This window comes from Suncus etruscus, chromosome 1, assembly GCF_024139225.1.
Source record: "Suncus etruscus isolate mSunEtr1 chromosome 1, mSunEtr1.pri.cur, whole genome shotgun sequence".
Taxonomy (NCBI): Eukaryota; Metazoa; Chordata; class Mammalia; order Eulipotyphla; family Soricidae; genus Suncus; species Suncus etruscus.
This window is the reverse complement of record NC_064848.1, coordinates 151472595-151494830: the sequence shown is the minus strand read 5'-3', so window position 1 is coordinate 151494830 and position 22236 is coordinate 151472595. Positions and strand designations below refer to the sequence as shown.

Here is a 22236-nt window from a genome sequence, read left to right as displayed (position 1 = left end):
TTTTCCTAGAAATCTTGTTTTCTTTCTTTAGTATAACAAAAGTATACTTACAGAATTCTTTTTTTCTAGCTCTTAAATGTAGCTACCTTTTGAAATGAATTGCATTTAAAAAATATATGGTCAATAAATTCAGTTTTCCATGCATTGATATTTGATATCATGCCTGGAGTTGGTTCTGAACACAGTTAACACATTTAATGGTCATTCTAGCCCAAAGGAATTGGGTCTTCAACCATGATTACACATGACAAATATTTTATAATAACTACAGCCATTAATAATAATATTTTTCACTTTAATAAAACTACCTGGGCTTTTTATTTCATTCCCTGATTCTATTCTCTATCCTATTTCTTGATCGCTTTACAACATCTCTTTTAAGAATTATTTGTTTTCAAATAATTACCCCTTAGTGTCATTGGGGTATCAAAAAATACTCAATCTCTGTACTATCCCATTGTCTTTCATCTATTCCAGTGTCTCAAGACTGAAAATGTATATGCTAACAGGAATGCTTCCCTTTTTTTTGTTTTTGGACCACACCTGGCAGTGTTAGGGCTTACTCCTGACCCTTCAAGAATCACTCCTGTTTGGGGGACCATATGTGGTGTTCATGAATTGGATCCAGGGAAGCATGTACAAGGCAAGTGTCTTAGCCCTCTACTATATCTCAGTCATCAAAAAAAATCCATTTATTTTTATCCTCAAAGAGATTTAAAAAAAAAAAAAAGGCCATGGGGCTGGAGTGGTGGTGCAAGTGGTAGGGCACCTGCCTTGCATGCAGCTAACCTAAAACAAACCTCGGTTTGACCCCCCACATCCCATATGATCCCCCAAGCCAAGAGAAATTTTTGAGCGCATAGCCAGGAGTAACCCCTGAGTGTCACCGGGTGTGGCCAAAAAGAAAAAAAAAAAAAAGCCAAAACAGCTTTTCCTCTCGCCTCTGGCCTTAGTTTTGCTGCTCTTTTCACAACATGCTTTTTTTTAGACTTTTGACTTTCCTAAAATTTTTTCTTAACCTCTTCTCTCTCGACTTCCTTTAGGAGAAATGGCTCAATGATACTCTAGCACACAACTTTTAAGAGAGTACAGCAAAATTTTAATGTGAGACAGCAACAAAGCTTTCTCACATTTCCCTGTCTTAGTAACATAGGAAGAAAGAAAACATTCCTGACAGATGAAATAATTGTTGCTATTGATATGACTCATTACAAGTGTTACATTTGGAATCTTAGTGTGTGCATAGTAGAGAAAGTGTGTGTTTTTGTGTGTGTAAAAACACGTGCATTTTAGCCTCTCTCATGCCAACTTGATTTCCCTCTTTGGAGAACCTGGGTCTTTATGTGAAAGCTACTTCAGTTGATTCTCATTCAAACCTCTCCCTTTTGATTGCTGTTGCAAATACTTTCTTGATCCTAAAGAACCACACCCAGCACTCAGCACACAACCCTACTACCGCCCTGTTTTATTTCTTTTTACTTGACTCTCATTAGTCACTCTCATTCTTGCCTGCTGGAAGTGCACCTGTTGTTCACGGTGTGTAGTTTATGTCTGCTCTGTTGTATATTTTTGCTTTTCTGATTTGCTTTTCCGATTTGCTTTTCTTTCTCAACTCTTCTAGGGTCAGAGTCTGGCCTTAATTACTTCTCTTTTGATGTTGTTTCTTGTTTTATGTTTTTTTGGGAGGGAGGGATCACACCCAACGGTGCTCAGGGGTAAGTTACTCCTGGCTCTGCACTCAGAAATCGCTCCTGGCAGCGATCCATATAGGATGTTAGGATGTTAGGATTTGAACCACCATCCATCCTGAATTGGTTGTGTGCCAGGCAAATGCCCTACGCTGTGCTATCTCTCCGGGCCCTGATGTTGTTTCTTGTACTTTTGTCTTCTACCAGCTCCCCCAAATCAGAAATTGAACAGGATGAGAGTGTGCTGCTCAGCGGTGGGACTGGCCATCCTTTGGACTATTTTGATCATCTTTCCTCTGCTCACCATTATTTAAAGTTTTTTCTTTCATTACTACCGGCCTTTGGAAATCTATAACTTAGTATTCTCCACTGACCTGTTTTCAACAGTTAAAGCAGATTTAGTCATAGATTCACATTCTTTTCTCTGGACCCAATCTGGTATTCATTTTCCTTACTGAGTATTGAGCAGTCCCTTTAGAGTTTAGACGTTACCCTCTTGGGTCAAATACTGAATGACTTCCCCTTATGAGATACTTCTTTTCATAGTCTATTATATTTTTTTACCCTAGTCCAATTCTCATATTCATACTCCCCCTCCTGTGCTAGTTCCACAATTTTCTCTGATTATTTTTTTCATTTTATTCATCTCTGGTGGGAAAATTTGATTTTCTGTCCCTTTGAACTCCTTTGGAACCATTCTCTATAGTACTTACAGAATGGACAGAAGATAATATAAAGTTTGGCCTAATTCTCTTAGGTACCTGCTCTCCATAAATGGAGAGATTCATGCACAATCTAGGGTACTCACTAAATATACACACTGAAAATCTGATATTCTTATCCACTCAGCTCCTACTGTATTTCCCAGAAACAATCACTTTGTCAATTGAGCCTGTATTTTAATATACACCCTTCTCTCTAATTTGCATTCATTATTAAATTAAGCTACACAAAAACTTGTAGTTGGCATATATTCGCTACTGGTTGAATAATCACGTGCACTTATAGATGTATGTATGTGAATGTATGTATACATATACTTGTAAAATAATATTTGACTATCAACCACAAACAAAGGTGTTTCCCCAACTTCTTCCTTCTTAAAAACTCATTTGATATGTAAAAGCCCATCAGATCACTCTGCCCTGTCCCACCCTGGTGGGTTTGATTCTGGATATTAAAGAGGAGTTCTAGCTTGGGACTGAGGCAGAGAGCATGAGGTAAAAGGCCACAGATGCCATGAATGTCCTTTCCTACTTCTTGGTGTATTTCTTTGCCGCTACCCTGCTTCTTCAGACCCAGCTGCATAGGGTTTAGAAATATGGTGCCTGGTTTTTTTTTCTCAAAACTTGTGGATTTTTTGTTTGCTTGTTTTTTTTTTGCTTTTGAACCATACCTGGTGATGTTCAGGGGTTACTCGTGCCTATGCTCTTAGAAATCGCTTCTGGTTTAGAGGACCACATGGGATGTGGGGGGATCCAACTGCTGTCTGTCCTAGGTCAACTATGCTGTGCTACCCCTCTGGTCCCAAAACTTGTGGATTTTTATTTTACATATACTCACAAGCTGATCTATACCTATAAACTTCTTTGCATATGTGTATGTGTTTTGATAAAAAAAATTGCTTTTTGTATACAAGTTGACATCTTGTTTTTATTAATTTCCCTTTCTCTTTAGTTGTTCCAATGTTCAGGGATCACACACTTGAATGCAATACCCACATACACTTGGTTGTGGTACAACAGAAATCATAATACACATGTAGAGCAGGAATCACAATGACTGGCAGGAGGCCCAGCTGGGACAATGCTGGGGATTTGAATTCACAGTCACATGCCTGTTTTATGAGCTTCGTTGAGTGAGCCACTTTTTCCCCCTATCAGTACATCTTAGGAATATGCCTTTGTTAACCTAGGTTATATGCCTAAGTTAACATATTGCTCTATCTCATTTAATGACATTGTTGTATAGCACCACATTTTAGATATATTTATTGGTTCATTTCTTTACTGAAGGATATTTACATATTTTCTAAATTTTGTTATTATGAACAATACTATCCCATCTATGTTGGCAGTATTTTCTGCCTACATGTAAATGTATTATTATGCACATTCCATTTTATGGAATTTTTTGAAGTGAATTGTTGAGTGCAGTGAAATGTGCATTTTTTAATAAACATTTCCAAATTGCCTTCCACAAAATCTGTGGCTGTTTACACTCCAGCTGCGTAGGAGAGTATAGATTTCCCCACATGCTCACCAATGTCAGCTATTATTGATTCTTTTAATTTTGCCCATCTAATGGGTGAAACAGTGTGTCTTTTGTGAATCTTCTTTTTTTTTTCCTTATAGAATTCACATTTCACTGATCATTAGTTAGATTCAGGACCCCTTTCTATGTTTATTGGCCTTCTTTATTGTATTCTGTCCTTGATGCTTTTAAAATAATTCTTTCTTCCTACTTCAGAGGAAGAAAGCACCTTTCTTATTTTTAGCTGCCCAAGGCCCAAAAATTAATTTCCTCATGCTTCCCTTCTTTCTCAATTATCTTTTCTCTTTAGATCTTCAATTTTCCTGTCTCTACAGATTCCTTCTTTTTTGCTTTGGAACATAATCAAACTGCAATTATCTTGGGACAAAAAGACTATTCCACTCTGCTGTCCCTTTTAACTGTTTTCTTGTCCTCTGTGCCCCAATCTTGTCTAATGAGGGATATTACACTTCTCAGCCACTCTAATCAATGGTCACAATTTAACTTCTTCCTAGTTTATGCCAGTTTGAACACCTTCTCTGTATCTTTTTAATCAAAGTCTTCTCTTAACCCCAAAGGTACTACCAGTTTCTCTTTTACCTCTAGGATCTCTCTTTTCCTTCTAGGCTTTCTCCCCTTTTCCTTGCCAAAACAAAAAGCAACAACAAAAAAAGCTACTTATTTTCAGCAACTATGCATTTTCAAGCTTTGTTCTCTTCTCTGATTTCTTATTTTGTAGGCCTCAGTCATCCAAAACATTTCCACTATCATTTTGAGGTAAATAACTGCCACATTGGTATGATGTCCTGTTAAAATTAAATGTTTCACTTGTATTCTTCCTAGAGAATTGAACCACTGTGATGTCAAAATCAGATCATTCAATTATGTTTACCTCCCTCTTTCCTACTTTTTGTGATTGTTACCAATTTGTGGGTAAAAAGGGAGAAAATAATATTTTTTTTAAGATATCAGAGTTCTGCCAGGAGAGGAACTTGTGTTGTCTAAATTTGTTGATAAAGGAGATGGTACAAAGAATAAGAAAGGCTTCTTCAGACAAAAAAAATAGTCATCTCAGACAAAAATAAAATAGTGATCCCAGATATGCTTTCCAAGTAGGGCTGACTCACTTGGGTTTTGCTGGATATACTCTGCAAGGTTTGAATTGTTTGGAACAATAACGAGAATGGGAGTGGTTGTGAAAAGAAAGGAGGACAAAGAGATCTGAAATCCAAAATGGAAACTTGGCACAACAGCCAAGAATTTTATGAAGCTTTACCCCACCATATGCCCTATATGCTCTTTACTTGTCTCTGAAAACTTTTCAGGAAACAGCAACAACAACCCTCATGATCACTGATTTTTTTTTATTAATAATGCTACATTAATTACTGTACTTTTTTAGCTTATTGATTCTAGATTTTTTTTATTGTTCAGACTCCAAGTTAAAATAGTTCTTTCTTTTATAACTTTATTAAGGTCAATCTGATAAACAATGCACATATTTAAACGCAATATATTTTATGAGTTTTGACATGCATCATCATCTGGGAAAACTTGAGCAAAATTAAGATAAGGAATTTTCACATGGCTTCTAATAGCGACCTGGTGTCCCCTCTACTTATATTCTTCTCTCTTTCCCAGGAAAATACTGGTATGCTGCTTTTTGTTACTGTAGATGTCCTTGAATTTCTGATAGGCTTATAAGATGGAACTCTAGAGTGTGTCCCTCAAACTGGTCTTCTTTTTTTTACACTAGGCCTCTTATCATACTGGCTGGTCAACTAGTCTTATGCTCTGAATCTCAATTTACATGACTGATGTTAGTGCCATTAAAATATTCTGGAGGTTCTCAGAAGGCCAGGCCCTAAATTGAAAAAACATATGCACACTTTTTGGTTGGTTTCATTTAGCAATGTTATTTTAACATATTGTTACATATAGAATTGGTTCTATTTTTATTATGGACTATTCCATTACATGGGAAACCACACTTTCTTTGTCTGGTGGTCACCAAACAACAAAACCTGCCCAAATGCTTTAAAAATTAATTAGGTCATTTTATATTTCCACAAAGACCATGAAAGTTTCAATTGTTCTACCTGTCTACCAACATTTAGAAAAATAAATAAAATAATAAAACTAAACAAAACCATGTTCAGCCTTTTTTCATTTGCTGCATACAGATGTTTGTGAACTACCATTGTGATCAGAGTTGCAATTTACCTAATGATCACTACAGCTGAGTTGGCATTTTCCCATATGCTTATGTCCTATCCATATATCTTCTTGGGTGAAGTGTCTGTTACAATCTGTTGTATATTTTTCACCCAGTTATAAAAATTCATATTGTTGGCTTACATTTTTTATATTTTTGCATTATTTTATTAGAGAAATGATTTTTGTCTTTTTTCTATTGGTGTCTTGAGTATCTCTTTGATACAAAGTTATTATTATTTTGCATATAGTTAATCAATAGCTTTAGAAGAAGAGCAGTGTTATTCTTTCCTTACTGAAATACCTTTTCCATTGTTGAAAGTTTGGCAGTCTAAATATATGTGAATCTATTCTTAAATTACAATGTATGGACATAAATTTATAATGTTTATTTACCATAATCTTACTAACCATAAAATTTGCAGTAATTCTTTTTCTCTCATTTTTGATAAGGACAATTTGTGTTTTCTTGCTTTTTATCCTGATTAATATGGTTAGAAGTGTATGAGTTGCTCATTTCAAGTAATCAGTTTTGGGTTTCCTTAATTTTTCTATTGTCTTTCTGTTTTTTATTTTCTGATTTTAGAGTGTTATTTACAGCTCTCTTGTTTGCATTTTGGGGCCTTCCAAGTGATGCTCAAGAGACCCACAAACCCTACCGCGTTTTTTGGCCAACTGGATTGGTGGGCCAAAACAGTGGCCTGAGTATGAGGTGCTGTGGTGCTAAGGTCATCCAGGGTCATACCTGGTAGTGCTTTGGAGACTATCTGGTACCAGAGATAGAACCAGGACCTGACAAGCACCTAAGTGTGGTACTATTTCCTGGTTCTATGATTTACTATCTTTATTGGACTTTCAGTTTAATTTGCTCTCTTTAATTTCTTTTTTTTTTTAATTTAATTTAATTTTATTTTTTTTGTCCCCCCATTCACAATACAGACCAGGCAAAGGGCCTGGTTTGAGGTGTATATGGGGAACATTTACTGTACCTCCTCTTTCTATACAGCCAGTGTAAAGAACACAGCCTGTGGTAAGCATTGGGAAGCCTCTTTAATTTCTTAAGACAGATTCTTATCTAGATTCTAGACAATTCTAGATAGATTTGTCACTGGTATGAATGTCTCCTAGTTCAATATGTGGCTCAGTGACTCAATGGTAAGGTGCACAGTATTAAAAAAACATATGAACATACCGATGGTTATAATTCAAAATAATTCAAGTCAGCAAAGGAAATAGGCACACAGGGTGGATCCAGTAGCACTCAAGTACTACTCAGAGTTGTTTTCTCCTAGTAAAGCTTTGTAGACATCATATGTTTCTCCCAGCAATATAATAATACGAGTAGTGATAGCCGAGGAATTTCACCTGAGCTTTGGTGTCAAGAGTTTTCCTTGGAAATCGGTTCAGTGTTTTTCTTGGGGGTGGGACACATAGACATACTGTCTACTAGTCTAACAACACCAACATAAATTATTGTTGGCACAGACTATCTAGCTTAGACCAAAGCCCTCAGGTGATTAGGTCACTCTAATCTAGCACGACATTCCGAAGCCTTAGAAATTACCCTTCAGCTGCCACTTCCCACCTAAGGAAAGAAAAGGTAAACTCTTCCTTTGGACAAGGTTAACATTTTATTACTGTGTGTGTTTTCATACCTATTGCTTTAATTGTACTCCATAATTTTTTAAAAATATAATGTGTTTTTATTTTAATTTGTACTAAAAAGTCTTATGATTTCCTTCTTTGAGTTATTCTCTTACCCATGAATAATTTATATTTGAGATTTTAGTTTCCAATTATCTAAAAAGTTTTTAAAATTTTTATTATTAATTTTAAATTTTACTCCACTGTGGGGAGAGAGCATAATTTTTTCATTATTTGAATCTTTTAAAATATACTGAGACCCAGAATGCAACTTATGTGTATATGTTTATGATTGAGTAAAATACTTCAGTTAGGTCAAGTTGACTGATACTGTGGTTCAGATAGATGCTCATAAATTTTCCACTTGTTTTTTTTTTTTATAAATTATTGAGAGATATTGAAATTGTCCACAAAGATTGTGGCTATATCTGTCTCTTTTTAATTTTGTTTTATTGTCTCTCTTTTTGAAGTTCTGCTACTAAGAGCATTATTGTTACATCTGTTTAAAATTTTACATCCTTGTTAATAAATATATTTTTTGTACTTTGTAATATTTTTTGCTTTGAAATTTACTTTGTCTTGCAGTTATACAACATAACCTTCTTATACTTAACATGATCAGAATATCATTTTTTTCATTCTCTTAATTTTATGTTTTATTTGGGCTTCTTTTGGGGATCAAACTCAGAAACTCATACATAGTAGGCATGTTTTCTTGTTATTTTATAGATAAATTGTGTATTGCAAGAAACACATAGATTCTGAAACTTTTAAAAACACCTATTGGCTAATGACCTGTTTGCTTTTCAGTTATGTACATATTTTTATTTGATTTGTTTCTTATTTTATGCTTTCAAATTCATTCACATTTTCTTGTGCTTTTTCTAATTTGTCATTTATTAAACTCATCCAGTGACTAGTTTGCCTCACATATTGAAATTGCTTTTTTTCTAGAAGTTTCATTTGAGTACTTTAAAAATGTGCGTATTCTATGTCTGTCTTTAACATATTCTATCTTTCCTCTAGTCTCTTAAATGTATGGGATACATTCTTTATTTTTTAATTCTAGTTTCTTGTCCATTTGGTATTAGTTTTGACTGATTCAATTTCCTCATTATATATTTTTGCCCTTTTTTTGGCCTGGTGATGTTTATTGCACATCACACTTTTAATTTTACTTTCTTGTTGGTATTTAATATCCCTGTAAATTTTCTCGAGCTGTGTTTAAAAACACAGTTATTTGGAAACTACTTTCATTCTTTTGTGTCTGGTTTTAAATATTTGCAAGGTGAAACATAGCAATTTAATCTAGGGATAATTATTCTTCATTTCTGAGTCAGAAACTTATGAATTCTTCCCCATGCCTCACAAAATTTAAGGCTTTCTGATTTGACTGGTATAATGGGCACAATTCCTAACCCTATGCAAAATTTAGGTACTGTTTTTTTTTTATTAATTTTTAGTGCTTTTTTCCCATTTCAACTTTTTCATATTGTGTTCTAGTCAGTATTCTGCTAAATACAGAGATGGACCAGCTAATAACTTCTGAAATATACTTTGGAAAGCTCTTTAGTCTCCTATTCTCATCCATACCTCATAAGATGTTCATCTCGTAGCTACCCACATAGAACTCACACCCTACTTTCCCCTAAACAGAGACTTCGTCCTAGCTCCTTTTTCCCTTCACTCAACACTTGTGAAATGTAAAAACTCACCTAAGCTTGATTAACATTAAGTAGGTACTTTTGTCTATTAACTACATATGATCCCCACCTGCCCCCATGGATTAAATCTGAGCAATAAAGATTGTTCTCAGTCTATGAGGCTGGAAGCACCCTGATCCCATGTTTTCTCCATTATAGCTGTCTTGTTTTCTTAATTCAGCAACTGGAGCCTCTGCAATTTCCATCTTCTCAACTGAAGACATTTTTTTGTATGTCATAGTTTGAAAATTCCCTCAAGGGAGTAAGCCTAGAAAATTATCAAATTCACCTCAGTTTTTTCTGTCCATTGTTGCCTGATATCTTACATCTTAATACCCATGGTTTTATATAGTCTCTCTCAATTTATTTTGGCAGAAGGGAGAAGCCCAGTTATTTTTAATAGATTTTTTTTCAACCACAAAACATCGTGTACTTATCGTGTTACTATTGGTATTCTATAATATTTGGCAACTAGGTAGTAGAAACTTATGAGATACACGATTGTTAAATACTCAAAAAAATGGAAGGGGTTGTCAAGTTATTGATAACTTCAATTTGGTGTCACAGGGAATATTTATACTGATGAATTTGGCCAGTGTTATAAATGCATATAAAATAATTACATTTTATTTTCACTCTTATTCTACTTTAGACACTAATTTATCAATTCCATCTGGACTTTTGGTTTGCAATTTGCTTGAAGATTCATATTTATTCTCTATCTGTCTCCCCATCTTGTTTTCCTCCATCTCTGTACCTATATACCTATCTGGCTTGGAGCCAGACTTGGTGGCACTCAGGGCTTACTTCTGGCTTTGTGCTCAGGGATTATATATCCTGGAAATGCTCAAGGTACAATATAGACTGTGATAGTTCAAACTCAGATCTGTAGTGTGCCAGGCAAGCACCTTACTTACCCTCTACACTATCTCTTTAGGCTTTGACAGACCTCTTTAATGTTTCTTATAGTGTCTGTCCTCTGATGGTGAGGTATTTCTGTTATTTTTGTTTTCTCCACCATCCCTTGATGTTGCTGTCGTAATCACACACTTAACTGCAGTGGGCTGGAGATGATATACTATTGTGGTTATGCTGTTGTGATTACACTAAACATGTGGGTGATTCCCAGCCTCATGTTTTGCAAGGATGGCATTATGCCACTGAGCCATATCCCAGGACCTGGTACTTTGGATCTTGTACATCTTAGAAACGTTATTTCCAGTGATTTTGAAATTTATTCTCATTGGATATAGAATTGACACTTTTTATTTCTGATCGATGGTTTTTGTTTTCCCACATACTTTCCCCACGTCAAGGTAGACCTCCTGTCTGCATTGTTTTTGTAGAGAAGAGGGAAATACCACATAAAGTTGTTCGATGTCTATCGCTTGACTTTTATTTTCTGACTTCTTTTTTTTTTTTTTTTTTTTTTGGTTTTTGGGTCACACCCGGCGGTGCTCAGGGGTTACTCCTGGCTGTCTGCTCAGAAATAGCTCCTGGCAGGCACGGGGGACTATGTGGGACACCAGGATTTGAACCAATCACCTTTGGTCCTGGATCGGCTGCTTGCAAGACAAACGCCGCTGTGCTATCTCTCCGGGCCCATTTTCTAACTTCTTTTAAGACTTTTTTTCTTACGTAGCTGTTGGTAGTCATCTCAGGATAATTCATCTTGGTAAAATTTTCTTGCTTTTACTGGTCCTTGAAATTGAGGTTTTTCTTCGATTTGTGGCATTTTATTCTATTTTTAAATCAAATTTGGAAATGTTTAATTATTTGTTATCATTTTCTTTCTAGTTTTAGAAAATTCTCAACTTTAGGCTATTTGTTGGCCTACAATTTAGGGACACTATTTGTTGTTGACTTTTTATTTTTTAATCTTGGAGTACCTCAGAGTATTTTTTCATCATTTTTCTTGTACTCTTTATCTGAAAAAGTTATATTTCAGTCTTTCTTATATATTCCATGTTTATTCTTAACATATCTATACTGTCATTTACCCTTTTAGGAATACAGAATATAGGGGCCGGAGTGGTGGCACGGAGCGGTAAGGCATCTGCCTTGCTGGTGCTAGCCTAGAATGGATTGCAGTTTGATCTCTCGGCATCCTATAAGGTCTCCCAAGCCAGGAGTGATTTCTGAGCGCATAGCCAGGAGTAACTCCTGAGCATCACTAGGTGTGGCCCAAAAGACCAAAAAGAAAAAGGAATACAGAATGTAAATAATAGTTATTTTGTACCCTTTTAAACCAAATTATCATTTATTTCATTTGTAGGTCTGTTTTCATTGAAGCTTTTTTGTTTGTTTGTTTTGTTTTGTTATTTTGGGCCACACCCAGCAGCACTCAGGAGTTACTTCTGACTCTGCATTCAGATATGTCTCCTGGCAGGCTCAGGCAACCACATAGGATGCCAGGGATCTAACCCAGGTCCATCCCAGGTCTGCCGAATGCAAAGCAAACACCCTGCTGCTGAGCTATCACTCGGGACCCTATAGAGTTTTTTTTTTTCTCTTTTTTTCTTTTAAAAATATATATTTTTGGGGGGGATATACCTGATTTTATTTAGATGCCACATATTTTTTTTACATTTTTTTCTTTGTTTTATTCGGCCACATCCATTTGATGCTTAGGGGTTACTCCTGGTTAAGCCCTCAGAAACTGCCCCTGGCTTGGGGGGACCATATGGGATGCCGGGGGATCGAACCATGATCCTTCCTTGGCTAGCGCTTACAAGGCAGACACCTTACCTCTAGCACCACCTTACCAGTTTTTAGATGCCTCATATTTAAAGGTGCTAAAGAATTTGCATTATTTAAAAAAATCCTAAATTATGTTTTGCGATAGTTTGTTGAGTCTATGAACACAGCACATGTTTCCAAGTTTTGCTTTGAAGTTATATGAGTTACATATAGAGTAATCTCTAAATAATGTTTAATCTCCCACTCCCACCCATCAAGACAAAAAAGTGTTTTGAGTACACTTCTCAGAAGACACTCATAAGGTGTCTTCACTTTGCCAAGTGGAAACACCATCGTTTCTCAGCCCAGTGTGAACTTTTGGCATCTGACAAGTATCTACCTGATCATTCATTTCTAGTGAAAGGTTCTTTTATTTTTGTATTAAGGAATTTTCATAAATGCGTATTGTTACCAGAACAGCTGAAGAATAATTACTGAAAGCTCTGGAGATGCCAAGAATTTGAGGGGGGTCACTCACTCCTTTTTGGCATTCTTTCTGAACTTTTAACTACTCTGGTCTCCTTGATTTCTGAACACCAGTCTCCTCAATTCAAACAGTCACTCAGGCTTGCTTTAATTCCCCTTTATGAACTGACACCCAAGAAGAATCCTTCAAAGCAAAAAGTTGGGGATCCCACATGTGGTTCATTTCTGCTAGGGAGTACTATCTGATGCCCACCTGTCATCCAGTATATAAAAACAATTGTTTCTTTTATTTTTGTATGTGTTAGTTATTTCAAGCTTATAGATAACCCTGCAACTCTATCAACAGAATTGGTTTTGAAGTTTCAGGACATTTTAGTGTATATTATCATTATGCTTTAATCCTCCATCCCCAAACCTTCTTAAGTCCTTTCTTTCGTGTATAGTATATACTTAGTCTTCTGTCACTGCTAACCCTATTCTTTTGTAATTTGCTATCTTATTTTTATCAGCCCCAAACTCTAGGCCTTTCTCAAGGACTAACTCAGTCTTTATTTTTTTTTCCTTTTATAGGGAAAATGCATATCTGGCAGTGTTGGGGAGAAAAGGCATAAAGGTCACACCCAATTATGCTCTGGATGCTGGGAACCAAACTCGGGTTTTCACATATGTCAGGCTCATACTCTACCACTTGGATTATATTTTTACCCTTTTATTGTATATAGTCTCGCTCTCTTTTATTACTTTTTGAGGAGGGGCACACGCAACATTTCCAGAGCTTATTCTGGCTCTATGTTCAGGTATGTTCGTTCCTGTTAGAACTCAGGAGATCACATGCATTGCTGGGAATCAAATCCAAATTATTAACATGTAATGCAATTGCCTTACCTGCTGTACTATCTCTCCAGCCCAAATTATATCTCTTTACTTGAAGTCATGCTCATTATCTATATTGGAAATAATCTATTCCTTGCACTGTTTTAAGTTTATCCTGCTTGGATTTTGCTTAGCTTCTTGATTCTGTATATTTATATTATTAATCAAACCTGGAATATGCTGACTTTTATTTTAAAAACAGCCTTCTCATAAATTCTTATTTTCCTCTATATCAAAGACTAATAGGAATCTTTGTTATTTTTTGATATTATACAGAATGTGGCTGAGGCTCTTTTAATTTTTTGTTCAATTTTCTTCTCCATATCACCCTTTATTTTGTTTTGACAGTTTCTCTTGTTTTTGTTTACCTGATCAGTATGTAGCCAAGCAGAAGGGCAGAAGTCAGGGAAAGTCGGTACCATCTCTTCATTTCTAAAAGCATGATTAATATTGAGCTCTACTGTAGAGGAACAAATAAACATTACAAATATCTTACTTTTATTCTTGTGTCTAAGAACAGATAACATTTTTTTTAAATAAGAAAAAAGAGGTGAGTTTGTTGCCTTCCTTTTCCCATGGAAAGCACTCTTGGGACCAGAGGGATAGTATATCAGGTATATACTATGTGGTTGATCTGGATTTGATCCCAAGCTTCCCATATGGCAAACCAAGCACTGCCAGAGTAATTCCTGCATGTTGAGCCAGAAGTAATTTCTGAACATTGTTGTGTATGGCCCCCAAAACCAAAGAACTTCATTCTGACAGTAGTTATTCACTAAAAATCTAATATGGATAGAGAACCCCAATATAAGTATAGAAATATTTGGGAGGAGGTTTTCCAGAGAGCTGGACAACATACAGACATACCCAGGAGATGGACAAGAAGCCAGAGGAGATTCATTCAAGCCAGTCTTTAATTCAGCCTGCCAGGTTGATGTTTCCCCATCTGGACCAGTCATGCGGCCAAGATGTATGTTCCTTACATAGAACTGCTGCTACAGAGTATAGGAATTACATGTCTATCTATGTCTCACCTGTGAGTGATTTGGATTAACTGAATGAATAAGAGATGTTACAGATGGAGAAGAAGAATGAGGAGCTATTTTTCTTAGGTGGAAGAAGCTTCAATGTACTGAGCTGTGATGATGAACAGGGAGTAAGGACCAGCTGGCTCCTCTGATCTGACTGATATGTTTCTTCAGCAACCAATCTGTTGTGCTCTTTTTAGGGAGAAAGATCGCTCTACTCTCTATAAGTAATGATGACACTGAGCCAGTGTGGCCGAGGACTGTCATTAGCACTCACAAATCCATGGAACCCACACTGGTGAGTTGGTCTAAAAACCTGCTAGCCAAAAGAATATACATGATATATTCTCATAAAGAGTAAAACCACTTTTCTCTTCCCTCTCTCTGCTGCCATTCTCTGTACATCTTATTCCTACTCTCCCCAGCCCTACTCAGGACAAATTCAATAACAATTCCTGGGCAAAGAGGGTAGAAAAGAGAAAGGGAAGATAAAAGTAAAAATGAGCTGTGTACGTGGTCATGTTGAACTCAACCCTACTAGTCATGATGTGTATCATATTAACAGATCCTTAGATTGAGCAACTATCATTGCCTTTGGCTATTTTTCATTGCATGTTCTAAATTTTTATAGACTACAATTTATGCTTACCATTGTCACCACTACTCTTGGAATTCTCTTTTTATCCTACCATTATTCTTGGAAAAGATTAAAAAATAATATACTGTACCACACTAGAGTGTACTTATATACAAACAGACAAAAAGTAAGGTTATAGCCAAGTTCTTGCTCTTAGAAGCAAGACGTGCAATATCAACTTTGTGTTGTGTTTTTGTAGCCTCAGCAACAATAATAAACATCACATCACAAAATCCAGATGGAACGATGGCATAGAAAAACATCACAAATGTTTGATTTTCTTCAGACTCATTGTCCTCGTTAGGCAATTACCTGATTATTTTCAACTACCATATCCAATCCACACTGAATAATTGTTGTGAAATCTGCTCCTTTGGAAAACAGAAAAGGATAGATCATAACAGAGCAAAGATAGGAGTGATGATGTCTGTTCTCCAGGCATCTAGGAGTCTTAATTCTCATTTCACAGAATAAGGCTCTATGAACTGCCTTGTAGCAAGTCCCACTACCTTAGTATTATGATTGATGGCTTGGTAGCATTTCTTGTATCTGCCATCTCTTTTCCACCCACTGGCTCTCATCTTTATAAATCTCCCTTCTTTTTTATAGGCACTGGCTTTTCCTGGAGTCCCAGAGACAGCCAACATTTGTAAGAGTACAGCATTGCACCATGAAAATGCCTCTTTCAACCTTTTGTCAATTTGCCAGCCTTGTAATAGTATAAATTGAGACCATGTAGGACCAGAATTTGCTGAGCATTTCTAAACTAACCTGAAACAAAGTTGTGTTGATTCTGAGGTTGTATGATGTGACCTCTACCCTGATTTTGCTTTTAGAAGAGAAATGAGACCTAGGGTTATGATAGGTATGTGGAACAGAGTCCCCTCTTTGATCAGTTTTATAGATCTGTCTTGGTTTCAAATCCTGGGAGGAAAAGCCTACAGATCCCTTGCTGTCAGAAGAGCTTCCATCCCTTAAAACTGAGCTTTTTGCTGAACACCCCAATAACCTAAAACCCTAGCTTTGATCTGCTTTTAGCTTCTGTCCAGTTACCCAGATGGCCTGTCCTACTTCATCTAGCCTCCAGCTTCAGACAGAAGCTAATCCCTTTGCATCATCTCATCAGTATCTCATTTTCTCTGATGATACAGAGACTCTTGATGGTCTCCTGGGGGAGCCAAAGAGCCATTTTTCATTTACAGGTAAACAATGAGTCATTAAATGCATTTACATACCAGGTCTTCAGCAGGATTTTAGAAAAGATAAGTAATTCTGGGTACTGCTGGTTCCCAGGGAGGAAGGGATGATTCATCACATACTTAGTAGAGAACTAGCCTCATTTCCTCACCAGCACAGGTTGACATGATCAGCAAATCTCCAAGAAGGAGGGGCTAGGGCTAGGCTATCTCTCTTTGGCTGGGAGGTGGTGTTGTCAACCAGACACACTGAGCTTAAGTTGTCTTCAACCATGCTCCACTATTTCCTTGTCATTCTCCTGGGCATTTTCTTAGGTGGGTGTTCTTCTCTCTAGCAAAATTTCCCTCATTTTTCCTTCACCCAACCCTAGGAATCCAGAACCTTAGCTGTTGATTTAACTATCTTTAGGGCATCCTACAATTTTCTGGAATAAATGTGGGACTTGAATCTGAGTATTGGGGTGCTGGGTCTCAGTGTTCTGTCTTGAAAGAGAGTCTTTTCTTTGGTTTCCCATAATCCAGTGATCCTCTACTATCTTATCCTTCCCAATCTACTTCACACACCCCATGGTTGATTTGACGTGCCCAAGCCATGGAAGGCCTGAATCACAACTGTCTGGACAAAAGGCAAATAGACATGGGTGGGGTTCTCTTTCCCTCCAAGTGACTTTTCACATTTCTCCTAGGTGTCAGTGCTCAGACGATCTATCAGAATCCACGGACCAGGATGCAGCAGCGTGTGGATAGTGCCCTTTCCCTGGAATGCACAGTGAAGGGAACATCAAATCCCAACCTCTACTGGTACCAGCAGACTGCAGGAAGTTGCCCTCCGGCTACTCTTCATTTCCATTGATATAAACTCGATAGAGTCTGAGGCACCCCAACACCTTAAAGCCTCCAGACCTCAGGATGGCCAGTTCTTCCTGACATCTGAAAAGCTCCTCCAGAATGATTCTGGCATTTATTTCTGTGCCTGGAGTCTCACACTGAGCCGGGTAGGGCAGACATCTGTGCAAAAACTTCACTCTCTCCCTACCTCACCCTCCCTCTCCAGGAACCTTCATTCTGGGGCTGGATGACGGGAGGATGTTTACCGGGTTCTAACTGCCAGTCAGCATAAGAGCAACATAAGTGAACCAGAAAGAACTTCACTAAGTTTTCTCAGGATAAACAGAAGAGATCTTATGCTTCTGTCTTTGAGTTGTATGAATGTCATCAAGAACCCTATGGACAGATGATCATCATACTTGTGTCTTCCAAGTGAACTATTCCTTGCCTAATGTTTTATTCTTCCAAATTCTTGTGGTTCTAAACTTTTGTGTGTTGTGTGTGTGTGTGGGGGGGTGGTGGGTGGTTGTACATAGGCAGAGAGAGGTAGAGCACACCTTAGTGGAGGGAGGGTGTTAAGATGGTGAACTGCTGTCCAAAAGAGAGGATGCCAATTCACCTGATGAAGTTGGTTCATTTTTGTCAACCAAAATTTCCTTCTAGTGGTTTTCTATGAGACTAGACATTTTGCCAGGGGTTGGCTGAGGTTTTGACCCAGAAAAGGGGCCAGGCGTTCATCAGATTGTCCTTAGGTGGACTAGAAACATCGTTTCTTAGTAACAGAAACACTCCTGCAGGAATTTAGATGATTGTTTTGGGTCTCTTTATTCCTGTCCCACTGTCTCATATCCCTTCCCTTGTAGTGAAAGAAAGAGCAGAGAAACAGATGGTGATCAAAGAGATACGAGAGGCAGGATAAAGAAGAGGGCATGTGTGTAATGGTAAAACCCCCTGAAGAGAAATTACTTGGATGGAAATGAAAGAGGAAGAGGCTTAGAGGGATGGCTGGGAAGAGATGCCATGGTTGCCTTAGTAACTGAGCATTCACCCCCACACACCCCATCCCTTATCCCACAGTTCCTCATCCCTCTTGCCTCCTCCTTGTTCCCAAAATGGGGCTCTTCCCTAGCGTCCGTTCTACTCCACCAGGGGGCACAAGAAGTCTTAAAATGTTCTCTTTTCCTGGTGTCATCTAGGACAATTTTGAACCAAGTATATTTTCAGTATCACTTAATCTTCAGGGGAACATTTGAGACAGACACAGAGTGATCAAGAGAGTTTTAATGAGGCTGGAAGGTTCCTACTGCACCTTTAGGATCGATTAGGTACTAAGCAGTATAATTTGCAGGACACTGAAACCATTCCAGGGACTAACCAGAAAAATGTTGTACACTGAAGGCAGTGTTGGGATATAGCCGTAGCATGGTTAAATCAATGCATTTGATCCATTTTTTCTCTTTATGTGTGAAAATTATAATTGACTCAGTCAACGAGTTCTGTAACCATAGAAGATAAAAGGTTCTTAGTGCTCAAGTTTTTAAATTTTATTTATACAACAATGCTGAAAATTGAACCCAATACTTTGCACATGCAAGACAAATGCTCCATGCTATATCACTCAATTTGTTTAACTTGATAGTAAAATAGTGTCTCAAGCCAAAGTTTAGATGTTAACGGATTATTGAATGTTAATGGAGCCCTCCTTGGAAGAAACTTACATTATTTTTTAAATAATACACTTTGGCATTTAGAACAGTTTTAAATTAATATAAAATTAAACATCACATGTCCACTTTCTTCCCCAGTATCCCTTATTATTGAACATCTTCCTTTGAATGGTATGTACATTTTACCAATAAGGAACTTAAGCTTATGGTCTACATTAAAGTTTTCCTTTTGTGTGGTGCAAATCTATGTTACTTTACCAAATATATCTTGTACTTAGGTTGTAATATGGAATTGTTTATTGCCCTGAAATTCCCACATGTTTATTAATCTTTATTGATTTTTTCCACCCCAACCACCCCCAAGAACTGGTCATCACAGAGCCTTTTACTGTGCTAATTTTTACTTGCTCTTTAAAGTTAAATGTACTGGCTGGTAATTATCTAATCTAGTTATTTAGTCTTTCTAGCCTTCCTTTTTCTCACCTCTAAAACTTCCTTTATTAGATTGTTAAGTGTATTAAAGGAGACAATGTTTATATTAAAGCCCTATTACAGAATCTAATTTTCAACAAATAGATATAATTGTCCTCTCTTTAAGTTTATAAGGTATTTGGATGATTGTGTATCCAAAACAAAGTCTTACTTTGTAAATTAAAATTTAAACTATGGAATTAATATTTTAATATACCAAATACATTTAGATGCCAAAAATCTGGAAACTTGTTTCCTATGTGGTATCCATCATTTAGATCTTGACTATTGTTCTTCTTTTTGGGGATTTGATGCAGTACCAGAAGCTTATATAGAAGGATATTTCAGGGTATCTCTGCTAATCATATGAAAGCTAAGCCTTTGGGAAGCAGGTGATACACACCTGGTGGTGCTCAAAGGTCACTCCTGGCTCTGAATTCAGAAATCACTCCTTGCAGGCTCGAGGGACCATATGGGATGCTGGAGATAGTACTTGGGCCAGCCACATGCAAGGCAAATACCCTTCACACTAAGCTATTGCTCTGGCCCTGAGTTAAACCAATTTTTTAAAATTTTTATTGTGGTCGAAGTGAATTACAATTCTCTCACAGTAATATCTGAGGCACATATTGACAATGAGTGAGGGGGCATTCCCACCACCAGTGTTGTCCCCCCTCCACCCCTGTTCCCACATCTCCCTCCTTTAGCCCAGTAATGCTAGTGCAACTGTTTCCCCCTTGTACAGTTTGTTGTAGACTGGGTATCAATTCTGTTGTTGTTAACTTTGAATTTGGTATTCATGTCTGATCAGTTTTTATTTCCATCAAATGAACATTCGACTGTCTGGCCTTGGTCCCATCTTGAGGAAGAAGGAAAAAGAAAAAAAAAGGCAAACAAAAAAAGAGAAAAACTAGGAGGAGTCTGTCTAGGGGAAAAAAGAAAATGGTAGTAAAACAAAACAAAACAGAAACAAAAAACAATAAGGGAGTATCAAAAAGATTACAAAAAGAATAAACACAGACTAAGCCAAAAACCAAAACCATCAGCTACGGAAAAAGGAAAAAAGAAAAATAAGAAACAGATCAGCAACTTCTTAAAAAAGGGGGGGTGTATTTTATTTCTTCTTCTTCTTTCTTCTTCTTCTTCTTCTTCTTCTTCTTCTTCTTCTTCTTCTTCTTCTTCTTCTTCTTCTTCTTCTTCTTCTTCTTCTTCTTCTTCTTCTGCATAGGCACAGTAAATATAGGGAAAATTACAGTGTGAATTCCCTTGGCCTAAGAGATACAGGGTTTCTGCCCTTAAAATAATTCTCCTAAGATAGAAAAGTTCTGAAAAATTTCCCAAATTTTTACTAAGTTCTCCTCTTCCCCACTGCCTCTTTAAATATATATTTTAGTAAAGAACTTATCAGGGTTTACTTTCAGTTCTGTGCTCTCTCTTTCCAAGCCAGATGGAGCATTCTTTAAGTTAGTACTTAGACATATGTGATTTTCTCAGCACAATAGTAGAAACATGAAGTAGAACATGAAGAGTCACATACATACAAGAGTAAAAACATGAAGTAGAAGAGTAGAAACATTTGAGCAGAAACATGAAGGTCTAGTGACATACTGTTAGGTCTATAAAAACAATGAAGAAGTTTTATTCTTCACTGCACAAGAGGATGGGGAGTCATGAGGACATTAACCTACAAGGAAAGGCTTGTTAGAAAGGCTCAAGAGCCTTAAGCACACTATAGCTGATGAATAACTTCCATGCCTTTGCTGCTACTCATGAAGAGAGTGCTCTGCCTATCTTTGCTTCTTCTGCTTTCAGAACTCAGAATTCAAGAAGCACCTCCATTCCTGTGAACCTGGAACACCACATGATGGCAGACACTGCTTACAGAGGCCGCCTCTTGTTCAGCAAGACAGGGCCATGTCTTTTTTAGGAGAGCTGCCAGGACCTTATTCTGTCTCTGCCTTTGTAGGTATGCCTGGACAACAACTGGCAACTGACTTGATGTGGAAGGTGCATGTACCCACATTATCTAGAAGAGCATCCCTAACGTCCTCTGGCCTGGAACTCAGCCTCTCATAGTGAGGGGTATGAGGATATAATCTGGGAGTCTCTACATGACTTAAAGGACTTTGGCCTGCCCAAGGCTGACATACTGATGATTCTAAATCAGGCTGCTCATATTGACTGGAATTACAGGTGTGGGTTGATTGCATTGCAACATTTGAGCCAAGAAATATAGCAAGTTATTATTATTAAATATAGCAAGTTAGATGTCCTGTTATTACCCTGTTATTACTTGTAGGGAATGTTGCCTCTTTGCTTTTTCATTTTGTCCTATTTTCTGTCCTTCCTCTTCCTAGCCAGACAGGATAGAAATATCTATCATACAGAGCTCACGGAAGGGAGGCGACAGTGCCTTGAGAAATCCTATCAGTCCTACACACAGACACTCAGGGAAAATGAATTTTCAGTCTGCAGATTATCTAGGGCTCCCTTTCCTGTGACTCATCATTACCCCTCATTAGATGAGTGAAAGAAAATGAGTATAGGGAGGGGGAACATGGAGAGCACTTAGAAGACAGGTGAAAGAGGGAGTAGCCTGAGTGATGTGGGATTAAAAGGAGCCCCAATTGGGTCAGAACAGTTACTGCAGCTGCTTTGCTCCTCTACACACCCCAAGGGGCCCACTGATAACCTCTGATCTTGGGTGTAACCTCCATCAGGTGTAAACTGGATTGGGGAGTGGTCTTTGCATGTGCAGCCAGCTGAGCTACCTAAGCCCCCATTCAGGGGGGACCTCTGCACCCCATAGCTATTTCCTCTTAAGGGTACTCACCAGAGGCTCAGGTAAGAAATGCAGCATAGGAAGGAG

General features: G+C 37.5%; 1 non-coding gene and 1 gene segment (V, D, J or C); one reads left to right on the top strand and one right to left on the bottom strand.

The window, feature by feature from the left end:
* Positions 1–7069: 7069 nt before the first annotated feature.
* Positions 7070–7202, bottom strand: LOC126031036 (small nucleolar RNA SNORA51). Its single transcript, XR_007503223.1, has one exon. It is a non-coding gene; the product is annotated as a small nucleolar RNA SNORA51 (small nucleolar RNA).
* A 9469-nt stretch (positions 7203–16671) lies between these two features.
* Positions 16672–21443, top strand: LOC126024548 (T cell receptor beta variable 30-like). The segment is given in 3 exon segments: positions 16672–16716; positions 17088–17396; positions 21180–21443. Coding segments are annotated over 3 exon segments (616 nt in total).
* The last annotated feature ends 793 nt before the right edge of the window (positions 21444–22236 follow it).